Genomic DNA, 24,838 nt, shown 5'->3' with positions numbered 1-24,838 from the left:
GAAGGTGTAGTGTACCCAATGCATTGATATTATGGAATTAACAGCTATTCTAAGGATTTTGAGCTTTATTTTTTTTAAACACACTGCTATTCTGCACATAACTGTACATCAGCCGATGCAAGAATAGAGCCATTAAAATGATAAAGGACTCTAGAAACACTGGACAAAATGTCATGCTTTAGTCATAAAATGCACAATACATTTTATATATGAACTTATCTGTTCCACTAATATAATAACACTCTGATAGCCTACCCATGCAGAAAAATGACCATGACAATGATGGCCCCCATGAGGTCTCTTTCCAACAAATCCGGTCCACTGCCTAGTTTGACATCCCTGTACACCTTTGCAGGTCACTGTGTGTATGTTTGGGTGCTAACAAATTCATTTTAATGATTAAGGATTGATAGGCCCTGGGCCCAAAATCTTTGGACAAAATCAGAGTTGGACTGTCTATACTAAAGTAGGCCTATATGAAATTGTATATAAAGATTGAATTTCTGTTTTCTTGACATTTAATTTTTCTCTTCGTAGAGAATACACTTCCAAATACAAAATAAAGTAGGCTACAGGCAAATAGGTGTTTTTTTGTTCATGTAAAAAAATTACTCAATTAAAGGCTTATAGATAAATAGTTCCTGACCAGCTGTCTAACGTGGCACAATCAATGAAAACGGTTAAGCCTACAGATTAGAAAAAAGAGACATGCTTTTTCCATCTATCCAGACAAATGGAGAAACACAATAAGATCACTGTGTTGACATGCTAGGCTACCAACTGCAGTGTAATTTAGTTAATAAGACAGAAAACCAATCAATTCCATTTCTGACAGCAATGCACAAGAGTGACTAGAGCAAAAAAATATGCTTTGAACATGCAATAGCCTACATGTACTGGAAGTGGTTCAACTCAGTCCATAATTGACACTCATATGTGTTTCATGGTCAGATAAATATATCAAGCTCAATCTTTATTTTGTATGTATATCTGAATGAAATAAACATTTTAGACCAGAGGCAGGTAAATGTTGTTTACTATTTTGTTTCAGTTACATACGGCAAACAAATAATACAGTAACACAGTACTATAAAAGTAGACACAAACTATACTTTTCACTTTCAGGAAGGCAAGGACTTAGCTTGGCAAATGGTGAGTAACCACTGACACCTATAATAGGATTGTTTTGTTAAAATAAATTTGTTGATATAGAACTTTTCATCCCTTTTACCTCTAAATTAAAAATACGAAAATAAAACAACAACTTTGGACAAAGGTAAAAAATACATACAAAAGGGTAATGGATGTCCTGCCACGCAACATACTTTATAAAGTGCAGATATTAAACTCATTGTCAGAATGGTCATGGCTGGAGAACTCATTTCTGTCATTCTCTCCTATTTTGAAGTCAAGAGTTGGAAGATACCATGTAAGCCAAGCTGTGGGCCAATTTCTTGATGTTCTTCTAAGATGGAGACATCTCACTACACCCAAATATTGTCCAGTGGCTTAAATGTACAACCTTAAATGATTACCAAGTAGATGTCTTTTGTTTTATGACAATGTCATTATTGCCCCAATACCTTTCACCTTAATTATGCCATTGTGAAACATAATAGTAGGCAAACATATGGTTGATCTCTACAAATCCCTAGAACACCCAAAGCATTGAAGACCAACAAGAGGCAAACACAGGACTCAGAATAAAAATACAACTACAGTATAAAGATAAGTTCTATTACTTAAACTTCAAGGCACAAGACTATGTTAAATCCACCATAAACCTCTCACTCCTGAACCTCTGGAGTCAACAGCTTCTGGTTAATTTGTGTTCTACTTGATCCCAAATGGGCATTCCTTACATTAGTTTTGATGTCAAGTAGTTTACTTCAGTTAAGTTGGTTAGTCTCAATTAATCAGGAAATATAACATAAAATGTTTTTGCACTTTTCATACAACACATACCATACAACAGCCTATTAAATCTCAGCATGTATAAAGTAATGGGTAAATCAAAAACAGATCTACTCAGTACACTATTGCTTGGAAGGGGGAAATAATTGAATAACTTCATATCCCCAATATGAGTGTATGATTTATATCTAAAAGAAAAACATGAAAATCAACAAACAAAAGCTTACTTATATCTAATCCTTGAAACAATCTACTGTGGTGGGCACAGAAAAAAAATAACTCCAATAGGACTGTTTTACTTTTTTGTAATGTTCCATCAGTGTTAATCTTAAATTGTATGTTTACCTTCAATACAAATGATCAAATTCATCTGTATAACTACACATCGGCACACATGCTCATAGCCTTTTGTTTACAACTGCTGAATGTAAAAATTCCTACTTCTATAATAAGCTAAATAACCAGTCCATTTCGGTGAGACCAGAGCTTTTGAATGGGGTATGGTTCCTCAAAGAATTAGAACATCATAGGGCAAGCAATGTCCTATTCGCTAGTGGTACTCATGCATACAGATACATGTGCACATACATTATATAGCATGTATTTGGAGTGAAGGGAAACACAATGACATTCCATAGATAGCATATCCCATGGCCAGAGGCTCATGAAACAGTCTCATGAGTGTGGTTCTTACTTGCTGCCCTGTGTATGACAAAGGGCCTCAAGCATACAAAAGTATCACAAGGAAAATAAAAGGATATCAGGTTATATAATTCACAAACCATTCACAAACAACCTGTTACTGACCAAAATTATATTTTCAGTAGTTGGCAATGCAAGATCCCACATTTAAAAATGATCAATCAGTACACTACAGATTTTTTTGTCTTTATTGGGTTGAAAGATAAGTATTTTCATCGAAGGCCACTTCTAATCACATAAGTCAATCTCTATAGCAAGGCACTACCCTTTCTGTTGCAGCCAGGCTGCCCACTGATTTCATATGGATGCAGCTTTTGTTGGTTTCCTAAAGTCAACAGTGCAGTTTGTAGACTTTTTTCCGGAACGCATAACACTTGCAGTTCATGTCTGGAGGTTTTGCAAGGCTATGCTCTTTTGCTTTAATATTTCATGTGACATACTTTCCCTAACTGAATGTCATGTTGCACAAATCTGACAGTATTGATATTAGTCACCTTTGTGACCAACTTGTTGTATTTGTTTGCTTCACCGAGTGAACAGTAGCTACCCACATCCTCCCCTGGCTTCCCCCTCCAGGTCAGTCAGTCGTACGAGACGACGCCCAACATTTCAGTCAGGTTGTCTGCCTCAGGTACTAAAATGTTGAATTCTGATGCGGAATACAAAAGTGAGACAAAACGGTCAAGTTCCCCTTTTCCTTATCAAAGTCATTTGTAATGGTGTGATACCATAAATGTTCTCGGCTGTTTCTCAGATCTTTCTTACTCTGCTGTAATTTTTTGCTACCACTACCATTTTGCCAGGTTGAAAATATGACGTAGCCCTTGTTTTTTGAGCAGAGATGCTCAATTTTTCTCCATGTCCCGTCCCACTTGTTGGGGTCGAGAAAGAGGGGAAAGCAAGTGGAGGATGAGGCAATCTATTTTGTTTTACCTTTCAAGCCTTTTTTTCCACATTATGCAACAGTGAGAGCGTATTAAAACAAAAGCAAAAAAGGCAACATTTTTGTTTTGCCAAACTAAATTCTTAGTGATTGTCACTAGTCATAAGATCAACATGTGTAGATGTAAATGTATGATACGAGTGAAAATTGTATATATTTTACATACAACTTAGAAAAGATCAAGAGATCTGTGTATTCACATGCAAATGTGAAAATTTTGCATCTGCAGCACTGAATCAGCACGTCTTGTGCGGTTATAACAGGTTTGTCGTAACTTGTAAGGGGTTTTGGTATTCAGTCTGTACTGAAGGACTATGTCATTTCTATTTAATGGAGTGTGCATATACTCACTATGTCCAAAACAGAACAGTGAGATGAATTTAGGCCTAATTATCTTTAAAATATATATACCTTGATTAATGTCTTCAGGCAACTGTGCATTTTCATTACTTCAAACAATTACACAACCAGTGTGCAATTACCCACGGTAATATGGGTATTTATAAGAGGGAAAGGCTTTTAGAGACTGTATACCAGTCTAATTTTGGACACGAACAATTCTACAATAAGTTGATAGTAGTATGCTAGCCCAGTGCAAGATAGCCTGTGTTGCACTGTGCGGAACACATATTTTGGAATAACTGTTAACCTGTTTCCAAATTCCTTGGGTTTTGTTACAGTCCCAACCTCCGGACATGAAAGGGAAATCAGAGCCATGTCACGTTAGGTAAACCAACAGATTGTCTGCGTACGGTGGGAAAGGGCCTCAGCTCTGCTTGGTCTTGATAGAACCCATTTGTTTTTCACAACAAGTTGAACCAAGTTTAACCATCATAAAAATAAGGTGCATTTCTTCTGCAATGAAATCAGGTTTAATTTACATATGCTGTCTAGGGTTATTAGGTTCTTCAATAAACAAACTTCCTTGACTAAACGAATAGCTTCCTTGAACTGTATTCCTCTACTGATGTTCATTTTGTGGAAGAAATCATCTTCACAGCTTAAAATTCTGTGCAGGAATCAGTAAATCTCTCTCAACTTGAACCAGAATTTATGTTGATTTTCAGTCAAGGAATATCTCATGGTACCAGCGTACTGGATTAATAGTCATAAGCACTACATTGGCTTGAAAAAGTTAGGCAATCATTTAGGTATAAATTATTTGAAAATAGATACACATTCTACTCTATTTTGCAACATTATGGTTGAAATGGACCTGGCATAAAGCCATCAGAGAAAGACTTCACAAAGTGTCAACTATCTATCGAGTCTATCCCACCCCATACATTAATGACAAAGCACACTAATTTGTGACATGCTGGCAAAAGCTTTGGATAGAGCTTTGTTTACGTCTTCTGAAGTTCCCACAACATTGTTCCATAATGCAAAGTGCTGCTGATTTTTTTTTATTTTTAACCAGGATGACTGATAATAGACAAAAAAAAACCCCAGAGTGCCGTGGGTTTATGGTTCAGGGTTAAATTTGTGGGCAAGCACGTTTAGCCTACTGCTCATTTCCGCGGGGGGAGAGTATCTAGACTGTGCTTCCAAACATTTTCTCTTGTTTGTGCTTTAGCCTCCTATGCATCAGACAATAAGGAAAACAAGAGAGAAAAGTACCATGCTCTTATGCCATGACCATCTTCTGATACTTTAAAAAGAAAAGCCTCTCCTGTCCACTGCAGATGCATCCTTGTGAAAGGATGATAAGGTTAGACCTTCATGTCGAAAACAGAAATACCTGACCTCAAATGACTAATCTATCACCATAAGTACACATTTGCCATCAGATATCTCTGAACAGCACTTCTTATCAGTTATCTTTCAATCATCTTTCTCAGTTAAAACCTATGGGTGAGGAACAACATTTGATGTCTAGGTAAGAAGCAGCTAGGCCTATAGCGCTCTAAGTAAAGTGGAACACCTACAGTTCACGTTTTACATACCCACTGACTGCAGTGAAACAAGGAAAAAGTGATTACGGTAGATTAAGCCAAGAGGGGCGTGTAGTACTAAAATATGGCCAGATACTGATGTGAACGCTTGTCATTACCTTGAAGCCTTAAGAAGAGCTTTGGTAATGGTTTAGATGTGGGATGATACGTGACTGTACAAAAAAACAACTACAAAAAACAAACACAGGAGCCATTTCTTAAAAGTTGGAATTTCTAACCAGGAAGCAATGTTTTTTTGTTATATCAAACTGCCCAACCCACAGAGAGAACATGTCATATCAGCTGCCTTTTAGTTTAAGTACGTATACATTTTGTGTTCGTGTGGGTTGTGTGGGTTATGTGTTTGTGTGTGTGTATGTGTGTTTTGTTTAGATTTTTTTTTGTTGCCATCATGTTTGTTTCTTTTTTTTTTTTTTTGGAAAATGAAATCGAAAAAAAAATCCTCCTTTGTCATCTGCCATCCACTCTTTCCCCAAACACAGCGCTGCTCAGTCAGTCAGCTTACTCTCTCACTCACTGGTGTCCTGGATTCCACTGTCTCCTCCCTGCTCGGTCTGGGCACTGCGGAGGGGGGCACAATGTCTTTCAGCTCCCTCACCTCCCCGGCCTCGCTGGCCTGGTGCTTGCCTTTTAGGTCGGACGTGACCACCTGCGTTGTTTTGGAGGCACAACTTCCGGTTCGGGTCTCCGCTTGACAGGTCATTACTTCCTGCCTCATCCGCGTGGTCGTGCTCAGGTCCTGAGGCTCGCTCTCCAGGTAGGCTGGAGGGCCCCCCTGCGTGCTGTGGCCAAGGGACAGCTGGTGCGCCTGTGGAGAGAAGGAGGCGATCTGCTGCTCCAGTAGCGGGTCCTGTTGGTGCGGGTGTTGGTGGTGGAGATGGTGGTGCTTTAGCTGCTGGCCTCCGCGGTCTTTCTTCTTCAGGGTCATTTTGCCGCTGCCAGACCCGGTGCCAGGGCCAGTGCCGCTGCTGCTCCCGCTGGCTCCGTTACCGGTGTCCTGAGGGACGTCCTTGTGCTTCCTCCCCGGACTCTTGGGAAGTCGTCCGTGCTCTGCCTCCTCTCCTCCCTCTGCTGTGGTCGTCGCTGTTGTCGGACCGCTGCTCTTCTTCGTCACCCCAGTACCAGTACCAGTCCCAGCCACTGTGCCAGTCTCTGAGGTGGCAGGGCCAGGGCTCTCGGCCCCCTCAATGGTTTCTCTCGTCTTGCGCTTCTTGATGGGCAGTGCTCGCTCCTGCACCGGCTTCATGGAAGACTCCTTCTGGGCTTTTTTCTTTGCCTCGGCCGAGAGGATGGCCGCCGCAGCGTATGACATGCCTGAACTTGTTCCGCCCACAGTCGCGGACGCAGGCTTGCGGCCGCGTTTCTTCGGTGCGGTCTGTTGCTCCGTTTCGGACTTGCGTTTCCGCCCCGGCCGCATTTTGGTGACGGCGATGAGCCCTGAGGTAGTGGCCTCTGCTTTGGCTGCTCCAAAGGGCATCTTGACTAACAGTTTTCCAGGACTCTTTTCCACAACGCGCTTGACGGCCACCCCTTCTGTGACTTGTCGCAGCTTGCCGCTACCTTTGGGGCGACCCCGTCCCCTTCCCGATGGCTTCACCACCTTGGGTTTCTTTGGAGGCTTTTTTTCACGTCGGGAGGGGCTCCCTCGACCGGTGACAGTAAAGTCAAAGTCATTGGGGTCTGTGGTGGTATCCCCAACTTTTTGGAAGTACGCCATTAACTCCACTTTGGAACGGAATGCCTTACCCTCTGGGCTGAAAAAGAAATGAGACAGGTACATCAGCGTGTTCTTAAAATTTTTTATCCACAATCTTTCCATTAGCCGATTGAATCGGACACAAAATCATTCCACCACATCAATTGTCATCACACTTTTGGCTTTCAGAAAACCTGAAAAGCCACACAAAAACAGGAGCACGCCAACAGGGCCCTATCCAACCAATCAAACTGAGCACTACAACAATGCACTTCACTGTTATGCACTCAAACTTATACAGTGACAATTTACCCCACGTCCTCTAATATAACCTACCACGCACATCTACACAAATCTATCAACTATTTAAATGACCCCACTATAAAGACCATTGCACCTCCTTCATTCTACTCAATACAAAGCCTTGAACTTCTACACAGTCTATTCTCAATCTCATAAGCGGAGAGTTTGTAATAGTTGCTTATCAACTCAGAGGCAGCAGAGGTGCATGAGAGCTCCATTAGCGTGACACCTTCATCCTCTAATCATTCTGCTTTAACATCACAGCTTAAAAGTATGCATGTGTCAGGCTCACATCGCTCAGTGAGCTGTTAAACTAAATAGACCTCCCTGTAGTAACATTACATGAGAGCAGAACCAAGCACAAAGAATCCAATTCTTACCACTGTCAGGAAATACTGTTACAAAAGACTGGTTGAAAAACATACTGGTCCACAGAACAAGCCCTTGACTATGCAACTCGATGTGTATGTGCCAATAACTTAAGGCTAATACTTCAGAGAGTGCAAATTGGTGGATTTCTTCAAAATAACAACAGCTATTACACCATTCTGTAAGAAAAGTAACATCTCCTCAGATGGACTCACTTGATTAGGTAGACGTCATACTTGCCGGCGGACCGGCCTGATTTGCGCTGTTTCAGTTTACGCGTCCAGCCCTGTGGTAGCGAGGGGTCGTCGTACAGCGGCCCACGATCCCGGATGATGGACCGCCGTTGCTTCGTGGAGGGTTCTGGGGCTTCGGAGCTGGCTCTGCCGGAAGGGTCCATTGGCTCCGATTTCCCAGGAAGCACCCCACCCGCTGACTCCTCTAACGGAGGAGGCGGCGGCGGCAGACCTGATGCGGCGGTAGACTCCACCTTCTTCTCAGCCTCATGACGTTCCCTCCGGCCTTTCTTCACTTTCTGCGTCTGTGGTAATGTCTTTTCAGCGGAGCCCTCCTGATCCTCACTCTTCTCCTCACTGTAAAATGTGCCACAAACAAGAGTTACAGACAGGTCAGCAAAGGCAGGACAGTGACTATATGAATGAATGACCATGAGTTCCAATATTTGAAAAGCAAACATCCTAAAAAGTCTCACCTCCACTGAACTCAGGAAGTCAATGACAGGCAGCAGAAGCAGCACATCTCAACTGATACTGACCATAAGTTTAAAAGACTTTGTGAGGTTCTCTCAAGAACTTAATAACTGATAACAAAGCAAGAAACTGCCACTAATTGTTGAGGCTGTCAAAATTGTGACTTGTTAGATTTATTCCTATTCTAGATCTATACACTGCTTGTAATATGTTCTACCCTCTGCCACTGTTATTGAGATTAGTGTAGTTTCGGTTAATGACATATAATGTCCAATGTATAATGTACATTGCATACAACCAATGCGCCACTACGATACTAAGGCTAGATTCACACGCTTGCCTTGCGTTACTGCATGCCAGTGGGATTTCCCGACAGTCGGGGGTGTGCACTATGGTGTACGCCTTTAAGCATAACCGTAATTTGATTGGCTGGTGCCTTAGATTTCTGTCCGTTGGTGCAGCAAAAGTTGAACATTTCTCAACTTTTTGACGAAGGCGACAGGAGCAAAGCAACGCAACGGAACTACAATTCACTTCGGCAAAGGATGACTTAAGCCCATGTAAAGTAAACAAGATGCGTCTCCAGCACTGCATTCAACGCAAGCGTCTCTGGGCACCGAAAGACTATAGTCTAAAAACAGCATTACTATAATTACATTCAGTGAAATGGGATAAATATACACAATATCATTGGGTGTGCAGTGTCATATGTGGTGTCACGTGTCTTTTGGGTTGGTGTTCAACTTACGACTGGCCTTGTTCACCCTAAGCCTTCTCTGATCTCTGTGTTGTCAATCTGTATTATTGCACTACATGAACCACTCTAAGTTCAAACAGACTAATGAAAACCATGGAATTAATAACAGTATAAAAATATTTTTTAGATACATTTTCATTGCAAACAATATTAGATGAAAATTAATATACAGTACTTTATTACAAAAGCAGGATATCAACAATATCTTCACATCTTGGATGATTTCCATGGCATTTACTTAAATTAGCTGTGTTTGTCCACACACAAAAAACACTAATTTGCTCAGTGATGGTAGCAGATAAATACTCAGCAGTCTGGGTAGACTCTTGTCAACATTGTCAACTACCATTTATCTTTTGCAGCGTACATGTGACACCATACTCCAATATCTGTCCTCAGCTGAACTCTGAATTTGAAATTCAGACTGCAACTAACAATTATTTCCAGTCAATGAATCTGTCAATATTTATTGATTTAAATTGACTAGTTGTGTAATCAATAATGTCAGAAAAATGTAAAAAAAATAAAAAATTAGTGATCCCCAAAGCCCAAGATGTTGTCCTCAAAAGCCTTGTTCTGTCCATTCACCAAACATATTAAGGCCTAGTTAAATGTCAGTGGAGTAGGTAAAGCAGAAAATATTAATATTAATATTCAAGTTAAAAAATGACCCAAACCGATTAACCAATTACCAAAATAGTTGGTGATTAATGCAACAGTTGACAACTTATCAATTAATTGTAATCTTGTGATTCCAATGGACCAGTTCTATTTTTTGTTAATAAACAGCTAAGCTTATCTGTTTATTAACAAAAAATAGAACTGGTCCATTGGAATCGGTTCAAAACCCTCTCATGTAGTTTAACAAAGGCATCCATGTGTATGAGTGTACATCTCGTAAAATGTTATTCCTAATGTCACTCCAACCTGAAAAATGGCTTTAAATTCTTTAAGGACCAGAGGGCATAGCTGCACAAACCTAATTCTTGGGGTTGTGAGTCAAGCAGTACTGAGTTCGGAGGAAAATGTACTGGAGGGTACATTTATTATGAAAACAATTACAAACTGGTAGCTGCGCAGCAAGACAAAAAGGCCAACCTACAGTATGAAATCTGTGGTTTTAACAGAGTTAAAGGTGTGTGCTTCTAATTCTAGACAATCTTGACTACATTTTTCATACATTATTTTAATTATCACTGGAATAGGCAGGCTGTGTGACATGTCTGTATGAATAACTATGTTAATACAAAGATCTAGAGATGTAATTCATGCTCACAATTGCACAACACAAAAACAAATTGACAACTTCCTTTGTATAGCACCATTCTAAAACACACTTCCGCCAAGAGGAAGTAAACACTCAATTCATGTATCCTGTCTTCTCCTTACTGCTACTAATACTGACTAGTAATATCTACTTGACTTGAGCTTTGCATTGTCACATAATTTCTAAAGCAATTACTCATGTCTCACAACAATTGTAGCATTATGTACGTTGTGTGTGCTTTCACACAAACAAAAATATTCAAAGCTGGTGGACATTACTAAGTTAGGAATTGTTAGTTTACAAATTATTAATGATTTAAGCCCTTGCACGCAAAATAAATTCTACTGATGGCTGGGACTGGAAAAGGAGTTCGTAAATTAACAGCATTGTGAATGATTATGCAAACATATGTATTTTTTTTTTTAAGATGGCACATAGGGAGCACTTTTATGATAAAAGATGCCCTAGCAACAGTTTTGTATATCTGATGAATTATTCATGGTGATTTGAAAATATTCAAAATGATGATGTTAAAAAACATAGTTGGTCAATATTGTCCAGTGCTGATATCATTCGTCTGTACATTAATTTTGGGGGGAAATGCACATATTGTGCATCGAATAAACCTGGTCCCTGAGACTTGGATCCTGCAACCCCAACAAAACCCACGAGTTGTGGAGCAACTCATTTCCCAAACACTGGTCATATTCTCTGCCTCTCTAGCCCATACCTACACTGAAGATGAACTACTGTCATGTAAGCAAAGAAAAAATGGTTCTAAATCGCTGTGCTGCGCGGTAGAACTAGTTCACTATTCAGGGAACACATAACGTTAAGGCTTGCAAGTCATCCACGCTAAAGATAAATGGTTTTCAGAAACGGCGAGGTATAATGAAGTAGTGTGTCCTAATCAATAATTGTTTACAATTAATCATATTATATTATATAAGCATAACTACCTGGTAATTAACCTATTGTCTTAATTTACATCATTGATTAACGTTACTTATAACTTGAAGAGTGCATGGGGTACGTATAAACACGGTGGCCCCTTATCTCAGCATCGTCCATGCTTATATAGGCACACAACAAGATACAGCCAGCATTAAAGAAATTGGACACGACATTACAGACAAATGATCACTTCAAGTTCATGCGTAGATCTAGCTTCACTCGTATAAACTGCTAAGCTTAGAAGCGTCTAGTACCATTACTTGGCAAGCTAGCTTTTAGTTGCTAGCTAATCGATGTATCTTAACTCAGCCAAGGCTAACGACAGCTAACGTTTAGTCACTTGGTACTACTAGTTAGCCTTAGACCGAGCCCCTGACTAATGGAAACCCAACATACACTGGGGATGGCATGGGCACACATTAGATCAGTTTGTCTTTTCGAGTATTAAGTTTAGCCACTCAGTCAGCGAACAGCAGCTCAACTAAATAAAGGCGGTGCTAGCTAATAACATTACCTTGCCTGCAGCTAGCTCGCTAGCAAACTGGCTAGCAACTTCTGAACAAACATTTTAAAACAAGTTAGCAGGTTTAACCGACACATCAGCCATTAATTGTCAGTAAGATGTCAGTGATGTATACACAGAGGATAATGTTATGCATGCGAGGCTCTGAAGAGATGAACACATTCATTGTCATTAACACTAATTAATGTTAGCTAGCTAGTTGATTTGAAAGAGTTCTAAGAAACGTCAGAAAATGACACGAACACACCTCCTACTAACGTTAGTAGCTAGCTAATCGCTAACTGCAGTACAAAGTATTGCTATGATCATGCATGAGCAGGGAGAGCGGGGGAAATACAAGTGACGTATTCTCAACGCCTTTGCTAGCTAGCCAGCTAACTTGCTAGCTGGCTAACATTTTAACACCGTACAATATTGAAACAACGAATACGCAACTACAAATTGAAACTACTGTATTGCTATATTCTCTGCGATTTTGAAATGGTGAACATATGCAATTCACACTTACAGTCTCTCTTCTCCGCTCTCTGCGGCGGCCATTTTTATTTAAATAAATAATTTTCCAAAAAATCACGCAACATCTTTGTGGGTACCCCTCACCCTCTCCCACTCCCTCCACTCCATCACTTTCGCACGTATGGTCTCGCGAGATTTAATTTCACAAGCAGACATTAGACGTTCCCGCGAGGTCTGCATAGTTGCCTCTTAAAAACACAATGTTTTGATATATTGCATTTCATGTTTGAAGTAAAAATAATTTAGTTGGTTTAATTCTGTTTTCAGTCTTAGTATCTGTGCATGATGCTCTATTAAAGGTGCAGTCAGCGATTTCGCAAGAAATCACGTTTGTTTATGTTTATAGTTATTACAACTATGTTTTTGTCTGAAAGCAACGGGTAGGCCTAGGTTACATTATTTTAACCAACGACCAAAAGAAACACACCAGAGAGGTAGCTCATCCTCTTCCAATATTCCTAGAGAAACTCTAGGCCTACATTATATTGGCCTGAAAATTCAACAACCTCAAGCATGACTTGTAGCTTTAAATTGGGGAAGGCTACCAATAGGCTAAGTATCATCATTATTCAATTAACCAACTGGGACAGAAATAGAACAGCGTAACCCATGCCTCTCCCTAAAGCAATCGCATCGAACAAACTGGGATAGCCTACAGTTTGAGCGGCACTTAATTTCTTTGGAGACGTAAACGCATGATGAACTGCAGATTTGAGGGCTTGTTTGCTCTAGGAAGCTAAGTCATTGAGGCCTACCCATAGGCTAGTGTAGGCCTACCAGTCTGTTTATTAATTGGCCCTGGCCTACTCGCAGGGCATAGGACTGTTATTTGTTTTCTTTCACGATGTGGCATATTTGGTTATTCAAAGTAGCAGTTTATTGTGGATATGTGGTTGCATCTGCGGAGACTGACAAAAGTTTGGAGGAAAAGGGGCAACTTCATCTCCAGAGGCTGCAACAGTTTGCAAGTCAACCACGCTACGGTGAATGCTGGTCACGAGCCTTGGAGAAAATCCATACAAAATGTCGGGAATTTACGGATGAGACTCAAAGCAAAATAGCCTTGGCTTTCACGCACTGTCACCTTAGAAGGTCTGTTAGTTACTAAATGTTTCCCTGTGTTCGTTTTGATGTAGGGTTGGTGTATTTGCCTAGCCTAGAAATCTAGACGCACCCTAGCGGCAGCAAATTACATTTGTTTATGCCTCTGTTTGTATCTCGTACTTAGGCCTACAGAAGGCTTGACCGTAGCCTAGCCTAAGAGGCCTAATCCACCCTTAAAGCAACACCAAAGAACTTTTCATCTGTCGCACGCACTATTTATTTATCCACAGCACACTTTGCAAATAACAATGTCCACAGACAAGGTAGAATAAGTTGCATGATTTTATGAAAGTACGATGTATTGCGACATCAGATGCAAGTGAAATTTGTAGTTTCTCATGTCTCATTCCATCGAACTACAGATCCGCTACCCGATGCAGCAAACTTACATAGTGCGGTAATAGCCGATAGAGGGCCGCGAAGCGAATGCAAAAAGTGCCGTTCACCCTGTTACGAGTTGATGAACCACTGAAACGATTTTGGAAACATTATTTTAAGGTACAAAAAACTCTTTGGTGTTGCTTTAACATAATCAGAGCATTTCACTTAACCCATCCTGAGCCTTCTAATTTGCTGGTTTTGCTAAGAAAATACAATAATGATTGGTCAGGGTGGTCTACCAGTATTTGAGTAATTTTCAGACTATTTAGATGGGATTAGCCAGAAACTATTACCTATTCATTTCTGTCATGTTGTAATTACCAATTTAGTGGACTCTGCTGTGAGTAAATCTGGAATTTTATTTCATAGATCAGACCGACCTTTTCCAGAATGTCCAGAGGGCAGTGAAATCCGCTTCTGCACCCGTGACATGGATCCTGTTGCTTTCAATACGTACACTGAATTTTTCACTCATGCCCATAGTATCTGCCACTACTTGCAAAGTGAGCGCTGGCAGCATCGTGCTGAGAATACAATCCACAGGTAACTATGACCTCCATTTACCACACTGAGATGGAGGTTTACAATTGCATATATCCAGCAACTGATTTGGAAGTACAGCTTTTGATGAGCTTCTTGTTGTGTAAATCCGTTCAAATCATCTCATGTGACAAGACAAAAGCAGCAGATTGCAAGTTAATTGGCACCTTGTCAGTCATTTGTCTTTATTACTTTTTACTTAGATGATTTGACCCAAAGTAGACACCATTGTTTTCAGCACTTCATCCTATGAATAGGCTTGGACAAGCAAGAAAGTGAGGTGGAAAAATGAGGAAATTGCTTTGTACTGACGTCTTGCTTTAGGCTGACTGAAAGTTCAGCAGGAGTGGCTGAGAGGTTGGTGTCCACACAACGCATGGCAGAGGACCTTATGAAGGCTCAGAATGCTGCCCTCAGGTCCCAGGAGACTATCCTACGCAACGGAGAAGACCTCAAGACCACATTACTCAGCTCCACTCAAGGTAATCTGTTCAGGGGGCTGAAGTAAGGTACTTGAAATGGTTACTAGTGTAAAACTTACTTGATCTCTAATATGTGTTTCACATTGATCACACAGTGTATACACAGCGATCCTTTTCTTGGTTTTGTAGGAATGAGAAACATTTTTGAAGAGATGAGTTCTTCGGTGCGCGAACAGCAGGTGGCCTTTGCTGAAATCTTCAACCGAGTGGCCTTCTTGCAGAGCTTCATCATGTCTGAGTCGCACACTCTGAGCTGTGTGCTCTATAACAGTCTGGCGTTCATCGCTGCTTTCCTCCTCACATCTGCACAGCGTATTTCGAGAGCCAGGTGGAACACAGTCCGCTTTCCAAGTTTGTCAACCAAACATCCCTAAGATTTATTGTAGACTTGAAGTGCCATCACAAACATGATTTAATCCAGTCTACTCCTAGTTGTGTATGTTTATACATTCATGACAATAGCACCTTTAAATTGACAGGTTATACGTTGTAATGTTTACAATTTTGTTAATCGTCCCAGGTTTGTCCTTTTTGGACTGGTGGCTCTAAATGTATACCTCGAAAGATGGATATGTAAGACTGTACTTGATGGTGATAATCCTGGATACCAACAGATGGTGAGTTTTTTTGAAAAGGTAAAACTGCTGGTAATATAGCCCTATATTAGACATCAATTACATGATTGTCTTATCTGATACATATTTATCCTTTTTTCATTCCTTGGCAGGAGCAAATCAGCTATTTAGTTGCTATCCTTAGAAGAACCATGGTTCTCATTGGACTGCTGGTTCTGGTGTATGTGGCTGTGCGGTACCGTAATGTAAACAGAGAAAGCTTGGAGATATTGAATCAGCTGAAGGAAACCCATTCAAATCTCCAGCAGGCCTTATATAAGGCAGGTAGGATACTTTCTTGGCTTTCTTCACTGCACTCGTCATCACGGACATTGATGTCAAAATAAATAATTCTGTGTCTCTCTGTTTTTTTAGAGTGTCTTTCAGAAGCAGTAGGTGGGCAAAGGCATATTTGGAAAGACAACGTGGGCACTCCAGCCCATTCATGTAAGAGCTCTTTTCAAAATACTGCATTGACCTTCATGGAGAGCCCGTCCTTGTCTGAATCCCATGAAGGTGAGTCATCTATAAAATCTTTTTATCTGCTCATGGGTTGGATGAAATTATCACCCATGTTTTAGCGTGACCCATTTTGATCACTAATGACTTCATTAGATGTCTGAAGTGCATCCTGATGAAGGCTTTGTGCTTCTTGGTAATTTTCCATTTTTGACAATTTGCACAACTGTACTCAGCTGTTGACAGTGGTCATTTCAGAACAGTCATTCCTCGTTTTGCTCCGTAGGCTGGCTGCATGAAAGTATTGATCGGCCAGGTCAGGCCTCTGCCTCCCATGAGTCCAGACGGTCTCGGAGATCCTCTGGCTCACGTGTCAAACAATCATCTGCTCTGGTCTACAGTGTGATGGTGGAGGACAAACAGGTAGGATTTCTCATAATGCATAGCCATGGCTGCCATAACATCATATGCTGTGTGTAGGCCTATACTGTACACAACATCCACTACACTGCTTATCCTTTACATCTATCCATTTACTGTAGTTGACTATCTTCAGGACAAATGTGTTATGTATTCTAATTACATGTGTTTGTTATTTGTATGTTTCTGGACCCTATTTGCTTTTCAGCAAAGGTATAGTCTACGCAGCCGAAAGTCCCTCTCCACTTCTAATATGACCAAAGAAAATGACTGAGATTTGTGTAACACTTTTTTTTTCTGTCAGTTTTCATTTTATACATTTTTAAAGTCTGAATAAATACTAATTTTAACAATGTGTTAAGTTAACTTTTACAACACACCAGAATTCTCTCACGTTTAGGCAAAGGGAGAATCCTGACCTTTATCAGCACTGCCACCCTCTGGCAAAATCCTAGAAATCTGACGCCCTCTAAAGGTTTCAACGGTGTTGGGCTCTCACATTGGCTGTTTTGCAGATGTAGTTGGTTGTCAGACATAAGTAGTTGTCTCAAGGCCAAGTAGACTTCAGCTCCGGAAGCAAGCCTGATGTACGTGGCTGGTTTCTTGGCATATTTTAGGTGTATTGTGTTGTGAATTTCTAGTAATATGTTGGCCTATACGGGTCTCATTACTGCAGTTATCAGGGCAATTGTTAAGTTTCCAAGAATTATACTCCCTGTCGTGACATTGTATAATGCAGCATGCAGCTGGTAAGCTCAGTGACTCAACTAGCTCACTCAGAGGGATACAAACATGAGCAGGAAATCAGGAAATTCCAAAAGCATGGAATATTTCTGGTAAACTTTAGTTATTGTCACCTCCTCTTCACTGACATGCAACATATTTATATCTTACATGTATACTCTATGTCCTTATTTGTAAGCATAAAGCTGCTGGTGCTCTTTGATCAACTTTTTTGAGGACTCTTATGTGTCTTAATTGTCCATACATAATTGTAGAAGCACAGCAAACTGAAATGCTATTTCTTTGGTTCATTTATATAGCAAAGTACCAGGCATACTTCCGGATGGCTTTGAGAAGGTCGATGAAATATTCCCAGTGTATACCAGAATGACTGTTATCCCTATTTGGGCTTCTGGAGCAATCTGGGTCAAAAGGGATGAGTCCATGACCTTCTAAGTGCGCATAGTTCTTCCTACGTCTTGCTGCGTCCTTAGACATTTTAATGTAAAACGTGTAGCCTATGATATTTTATTAGAAGGCGCTCAATAATAGCTGGTCACATTGGGCGAAAAACTATGTTTTTATGAATAGGAAATAAAACATTTTTCTACGTTTTTCTTAGCATCACGTTTCAAGCACAAACCATTGGGGGAAAAAACGAAATGAAAAACAGACTTTGGGAAGAAGAGAGATGGCGGAGGAGGGGGTTGAGACTTGGTTTCATATGTCTACGCACACGGGAGCAGGGGAAGGAGGAGGGGGATACGCTTGGAATTGCAGTTTGACGGCGTCGTCGAAAAGTTCCACACAAAGAATGGACCAGCAGCCGGTAGGGACTGTGGGACAAACTTTCTTGGATTTGATGGAGGGTAGTTTCTTTCAAGGCAGTCGATATATGGAGCATTAAATGTGGACTTCTCTGGAGAGGCAAACGAGAAGGATTCAATTTTTTTTTCATACGGATTTGGATCTAGCTTGAAGGAGCTGAGTGAGCACATTTTGGGGTAACATCTCGAGAGGAAATGGGGAGAAAAGTAAAAATAAGTGAGGAGTAGGCTAGACTGCTTCATCCTCGCTTTAATGAACTTGTCTATGTCCTAATATTCTAGGCTAGAGTACTTTTATTTTCACATAGCGTTGCATCCTTTAAAACGATGACATTATTTAGTTAGATGAATGAATTGAGGCACAATATTCAGAAAGCTGTCAGGGCTTTGTTTAGGCATGACAACTGTTGAGCGAGTGCAGGGTAGCATTTCTGTTGGTGAAATTTGAGTATGAAAGAGTTTAAATGCTGGTTCAAAGGGGTAGGCTACTTTGTAGCACTGGGGCGATGTAACTCTTAAGTGAAGTTAAGTATTTTCGTTCGTTTCGTTGAGAATCTACAACCCCTCCCCAGGATTTGTTTTAATTGTACAATATAGTGATAGGCCTATCGATAAAGCATATGGCAAAGAACAGCTGTCTTTTGACCACTGAAACGGTGCGGAGATGATGTGGCTATGATCCATTATAACCGGCGACCTAGACTGAACAATTGCTATATTTGACCTACATGTGACGTGAATCACCCTGTCTTTGATGGCGTTTTTTGTCGTTCAGGGAGATTCTGATCGTAATTACACTTTCACAGCACAGATTCGGTGCACACAAGCTGGACACTGCCTTTCGGTGCGAATATTGTTTTTCAGTTTAGTTTGTAGTCCACAACTGGACAACAACGATATTCCAGTGGCTACTACCGGGACAGGCATCTTGACTGAGAGCCTGATGGTCGACCAAGACCACTCTGCAAATTCAGTTTTTTGCCGGATTTGATGCTGAGCCTGGAATCTACCTTAATTTGCTTTTAAACGGAGAACGCCACATCCTGTGTTTTATGCCTGACTGTGACCAGGCATGCAGCTGAATCGACCAAAGAGCGCTCTAATCAGCTTCACTCCACCGCTGTTGCCCTCAGAGACACCACATTCCTTTTCTAGTCAGTTCAAAACAATGCGGTTTTCATACCACATCAGCAGCGGCTTGCCGAGTCCTCAGCCGGTCCTGCGAAGGATAGGTAAGTCGTACAGATGTTCATACTTTGCTTTCATCTGTCTGATGGCATGCGGCATTCCAAAGTGACATTTGTCATTCTAATCTGGATGTGTTTGCGGTCACTCGAGCCACGGTTCTGCCACAACAAATGTGTTGACTGTCCTTGTAAAGTCCGAGCCTGCAGCATCTGGAAATAGCTCCCGAGTCGAATGTAGTGAGTTGCACCTGGTGTCACAGGCTATTTTACAAAATAAAGAAGCAAATGGACTCCGTTTTCAGAAATCAAGGCTGAGATTTTGTTAAATGTAGCCTATCCACACTTTCAACTACACTATGTTGTCAAGAGCAGCTGGATAAGGAACTTGGGGTCATGGTTTCCTTATGGCATAGCCTATAGTGACTTTGCCTCTGATTCATGACCATGCTTAATGTTTCAGGCTTCAAAGGGGCATAAAAGTTGCATTGAAACTGTCTTGAAAGAAAATCTAGGATAGGCTTTATTGGTGGGGGTTGTGCTGTAGGCTACTGCAAGCCCATGAAAACCTACACATGATGAAAAGTCATCTCGATGCTGATGGGTGCTGCACTCGGGCGATAAGCCATAACAAAGGCCCCAGCAGTAGTATTGTGGCTGTTCCTTCTATCTCCTGTCTCTTCATGCTGACATTACACTGCCATGTTTGCCATTCATGTGTGTGCGAGTGTGTATTCCCCTGTGTGTCAGTTTTTTTCCCCTGTTTGCTCAAGCACCATAGTGTGAAATCCAATTAAGGATTGCCTTGAGATGCATCTGTGCTGACCAGTGGATATGACTGTTTGTGTGAATGGCCGTTAAGCCAATGGAAGCTGAAGATGGAGAGGAAGTGCTCCAAATGGAACAATTAAGCCCATCACTACAGATAGTAATACCACAGGTATACAATAAAAAGGCTGGTAAATGCATTCAAGAGATTTGGTGCAAAAGCTGTGATGGAGCAATTCAGTAGGATGGCAGTGGAATAGATCAACTGCTGTCAGTCAGAGAAGGGAGAGTGTCATGCTCAGTTGACATTGGTTTGCTACTTACTGGGGTCTTATGGAAGGGTAGATGTTTGGTAGCTTAGTCACAAGCCTATCACTATGACTTTTTATGACCATTAAGGACAAGAGGATTACACTTTGTGTTTGTTCTCATAAGAACAGTAAATCTGCCCCCAAGACTTTATGATTTTTTTTTTTTATCAGTCCTCTTAACCACTAATCATGTAAAGTGATTTTAATATTTTGTTTTTAAAACATTTACACAATCATCAACTGCGATCTGAGAGTGGGGAGGGGGGAGGGGGGCGGCGACTTAAAAGGGCAGATGGAGAGTGTTGCATTTCTGTCAAAGTTCTGGGAGGCTTTTATGTACATCGGCCTAAATAGATCCCTTTCTCCGGCCCATATTTGCTCAAACATTAATGGCCACTTTTCCTTACAGCTTAGTCTTGCATGGGTTTAACTAGACACCACAGTGAGCAACATTTTCTGTGTTTTCCTGGTCACAAAGTCTGGACTAAACGATGACTTATTTGACCACATGAATGTTATTCATGTTGTCTCCATATTAATTGACATTTACAATAGCAATAAAAAAGCACTGCAAATGGGATGCTGTGAAAATGCTTTGCACTTCCAAATCTAATGAACCTGTGGAATCTACATCATGACTTATTGGACTTCAATTTAGAAGTGACTGTTTCTCTGAAGAAAGGGAAGTTGTGTTACTTTCTATTAATAAACAAGATTGGCCTGTCCTATAAACTATAGGCCATAGAACCTCGTTAGCAGATGGGTTTATTTACCTTAGGTGCAGTCACATGATCTCAAACCCATAATATCTTTTGTCACATTCAGCCAAAATCTCCTCACGATCCATTAGCTACCCACCCTTTGAACATTTTTTGAAAAAAAAAAAAATACTTTGAAAAAAACCTGGTCTCTGTAAGCAGCCCAGGCTCCAAAAACTGGAAATTAACAAATTGGGGGCAGCCTGTCCCCAAAAACACTTTTTTCTGGGAACTGAAGGGACGGGTGAGCTACCTCTCTGGTGTGTTTTTTTTGGTCTTTGATTAAAATATAATGTATGTTTTGGACAAAGGTGTCTACCAAGAAATGTAAATAATGACCATAAACAAACACATGTGCAATCGCTGACTGCACATTTTAGAGATGAATAGCATCTATCAATAGATTTGTCCAGATAGATATCTTCCAGTGTGTTTTCCTTCTGCAATGTGCAGCATAAAGACCAGAAGAACCACATACATGAAGTCAGCTGTTGACATTCATGAACAGTCTCTCACATTTCCTTTGAACACTGCATGCAGTAGAGGGTAACTTGTCGGAATGATTCAACCTCTGAGTGTGGGGTGAGTGTCTTGATTGTACTGTGTATTTGGGTCCAGGCAGAGGCAGTCGGGTTGTATACATGACTACCTAAATAGTTTAGATGACAGCGCTGACTACATGTCCTGTCTTGGAAGTCTCGCCAGGTCGGGTCTAGCCATTCAGCTGACCTCTAACCCTTTCTGTAAATATGCCACAACAGATGTGCTCCACTGTAACCTGTGTAGCATTTGAGCTTGCCTCTGAATTTAGCCACTGTATCATCACGCTAACAGAGTTTGTTCAATGCTAGCCTTAGCACTCTGGGCTTTACAGAGTAGCAGATGGGATGATTAGCTGAGTCAGTTATTTTATGTTGCATTGGTAATGACTACCACTAGCGGTATAGTCGAGATACATTGAGGATGTGGTTTTTATTTATTAGCATTTCAAGCTCGTTCTGTTTTTAGTTATCAACTGTTGAAGTGAAGGTTGTCTGGTTCTTATCTGTAACTTGGCACCGTCCCTGACAAACTGGAATCCTGTAGCTGCAGTCCCATGTCTCTGTATACTGACCTCACTCTGCGGAACAATGAGGCCGGCACTATGCCTTTAAATTGCCTGTCATACCCTTTAAGAAGTTTTATAAACGCCCCCAGTCTTGTATAAAGACCATCTGGTAGATAGATTAGATTACATAGAGAAGGCTGTTTCCATTCTGTTGGTGTGCATATCTGCATTTCTGATATCTCACCTCAATATTGTGTGTCTGTGTGTTTTAAGAGAGAAGTGAGCCTGAGTTTGTGTCAGACTGCATTCTGCTACTGCAAATGTGAACAGCTAAATTGGTTCTCAACTGTTACATTTTCTCTCTCCACACAGTTCTCTGATGTTCTGCACTTTTTTTACTTGTGTAGAAAGCAGGTCTTACATCTTCACATTGTCCTGTCACACACGTCTTTCCTGTCAAAAAGTACTAAATCACATTGTCACAACATGGGTTTTTACAGTGACGGTCAGACACAGACGTGTATTAATTGTTTGAATTTGCAAATGTTTATCCTTTACATAAAATGCAATGCATGGTCATAACATAATAAAGAGGACTAGTTTTACATTGATGTTGCATTGAACCAATAAACATCTGAGTATTACTATGCACTGTATGGGTATCCCTGATTGGTATGTGTCTTTCCTCTCTGGTGTTCATTTGTTTGCTGTAATGCTATACACCATCAAATCCTTATGACGGTGGACTCCCAGTTAAAGCTTAAGAGAAGACTGCTCTCGGAGAGAGGTGTCAAGAGCTCCTGTCTCACCCCATACTGGTATAAATAGCAACTTAAGCAGCCAGTTTGGCACAGAACTCTCTTGTCCTGGGTTCCACACGGCCTTGGCACTGTCCAGGGTTACGGCTTCACTTCCCTTGGATTGACTCATGGGATTGCCAGCATGGCCTTGTGACCCACATCCCCGCAACCCCCTGGAGTGTTGCTGTACTAGTGGTCGTCCAGGCTGGCCAGGGATGTAAAATCGACTCGTCCCCTACAGCGCTCTACCTACTCGCCCACCCCTAAACTGTAAATGGGAATGCGGATGTCAGTCATTTGCCAATGAATATATTATCACCTTGAGTTGCCGTGTGAGGAATGGCAGTGTGTCTTGGGAGAGGGCTTTCACAGGTACTGTGGGAGGGTGTTGGAGAGCGATGATTGTGACCGAGTGGGAGGAGAAGGTGTTCTACATCACATTTCTATCTCACTCTATCTCCCCTACTCTCTTCTCCCCTCCCTCACACACACTCTCTCTCTTTATCTTTCTCTCCCTCCCTCTCAACTGCTTTACTTTCACTCATGTCAAAAACACTACCTCCATGTTCTCTGGCCCTACCTTCTATTAGATTTGTGTTAAATGCAGCAGCTAACTCAATCAGGAGGAAATGTGGTTGCTGCGCAGTCACTGTCCTCCAGTGTGAGACGAGACAGCAGAGGACAAAAAGGGGCTTTGTGAATCCTTTTTCTCTTACAAACCCAGCTTTGCATTAAGTAGGACTGAGCGAGTCTTTTCTAAAAATCTGTGGTTTGAAACCAGAGGCTGCAGCCACTGGCTATGCACTTTGTATGAGTGTGTGTGTGTGCGCGAGTGTCTGCAATGTGTGTATAATCAAGCTGGCAGCATGTGTGGGTAAGTGGTCTTAGCGTGGTCTTGTGTCTGTGTGTGTGTGTGTGTGAGCATGCATGCTTGGAAACGCTATCTCAAGCAGCAGCTGCAGAAGGAGCAGCTTGGAAAAAGAGAGAAGGAGGGAGAGAGAGGGAAAAGGAGGGAGGGAGGGTGACTGTGTCACTGTGTCAGTGTGTGGGAATGCCATGCCATAGGGAACCACAGACAACGTGGCAGGACGGGGAAGGAAGGAAGGAGAGAGAGCAAGTTAGAGAGGGAGGGAGATAGAAAAAGGGAAACAGAGGCACAGAAATCAACAGAGACGGAATGGCAACACTTTGAGGGCCGTAGGAGAGTGATGTTATTCTTAGAGAACTCGGAGGGGGCTCCACCATGGGATGAAGTTGGAAGTGCTGGGTATTGTCACAGGGGTGGTTCATTTATTTTAAGATTAACAGACAACGTCTGAAACGGAGACATTTGTAAATGAGATGGGCACAACATTTTGTCGTACAAAAATAAAATCTACACCAACTCTCCTCGGGCTCTGCATTTCCTTTGCTGATGTGTTATGGGAACAGGCAGGCTGAAGGAGAAGTGTGATTCACCATCGAGCATCATTGCATCTTTGCTAAGGGCTGAAGGGGGTGGTCCTCTCACTGAGCTGAAGCTTCTCTTTCCCCTGTGTGTGTGTGTGTGTGTGTGTGTGTTCCCCTCTGGATAACATTAAAAGTAGTTTGTCCAGCAGCTTGTTTTTTTTTTTTTTTTCATGTGGGGGTCAGCATAATAGTACTGAGAGACAATAATAAGCTGTTTTCAAGGAGGCTTAAAGGCTTTTCTCTTCCCTGTGATAAGACTGGGGGCAGCTTCACACGCATGGTCAATAGATTCACTATAAACAGATATTAGGCTCAAGGGAGTGGCATTATTTTCCAGAAATGTAGGACTATGTTGATGGGTGCA

General features: G+C 41.3%; 2 protein-coding genes across 3 annotated transcripts in view; one reads left to right on the top strand and one right to left on the bottom strand.

The window, feature by feature from the left end:
* Positions 1-1,018: 1,018 nt before the first annotated feature.
* mecp2 (methyl CpG binding protein 2) lies at positions 1,019-12,688 on the bottom strand. Of its 2 annotated transcripts, none has more exons than XM_076277397.1 (3): positions 12,599-12,688; positions 8,098-8,472; positions 1,019-7,268 (listed from the first exon to the last, which is right to left on the bottom strand). In XM_076277397.1, exons 1-3 carry the CDS (start codon positions 12,628-12,630, stop codon positions 6,011-6,013), a joined length of 1,665 nt encoding a protein of 554 aa, XP_076133512.1. In that variant the 5' UTR covers positions 12,631-12,688; the 3' UTR covers positions 1,019-6,010. The 2 variants fall into 2 exon arrangements, with proteins under 2 accessions (XP_076133512.1, XP_076133513.1); XM_076277398.1 differs by lacking the exon at positions 12,599-12,688 and adding an exon at positions 8,592-9,387.
* A 5,449-nt stretch (positions 12,689-18,137) lies between these two features.
* Positions 18,138-24,838, top strand: part of fgd1 (FYVE, RhoGEF and PH domain containing 1) — a 28,729-nt gene continuing 22,028 nt past the window's right edge. Inside the window, exon 1 of the mRNA XM_076276117.1 lies at positions 18,138-19,388. Coding sequence (XP_076132232.1) covers positions 19,229-19,388 — 160 coding nt within the window. The 5' untranslated portion in view covers positions 18,138-19,228. The remainder of the gene's footprint in view (positions 19,389-24,838) is intronic.

Source organism: Alosa pseudoharengus, unplaced genomic scaffold (genome assembly GCF_046254945.1).
Source record: "Alosa pseudoharengus isolate Yale_2024_CS ecotype anadromous, Long Island Sound unplaced genomic scaffold, YU_APseudo_1.1 YU_APseudo_1.1_scf_9, whole genome shotgun sequence".
NCBI classification, from domain to species: Eukaryota; Metazoa; Chordata; class Actinopteri; order Clupeiformes; family Clupeidae; genus Alosa; species Alosa pseudoharengus.
This window is presented reverse-complemented; position numbering and strand designations above follow the sequence as displayed.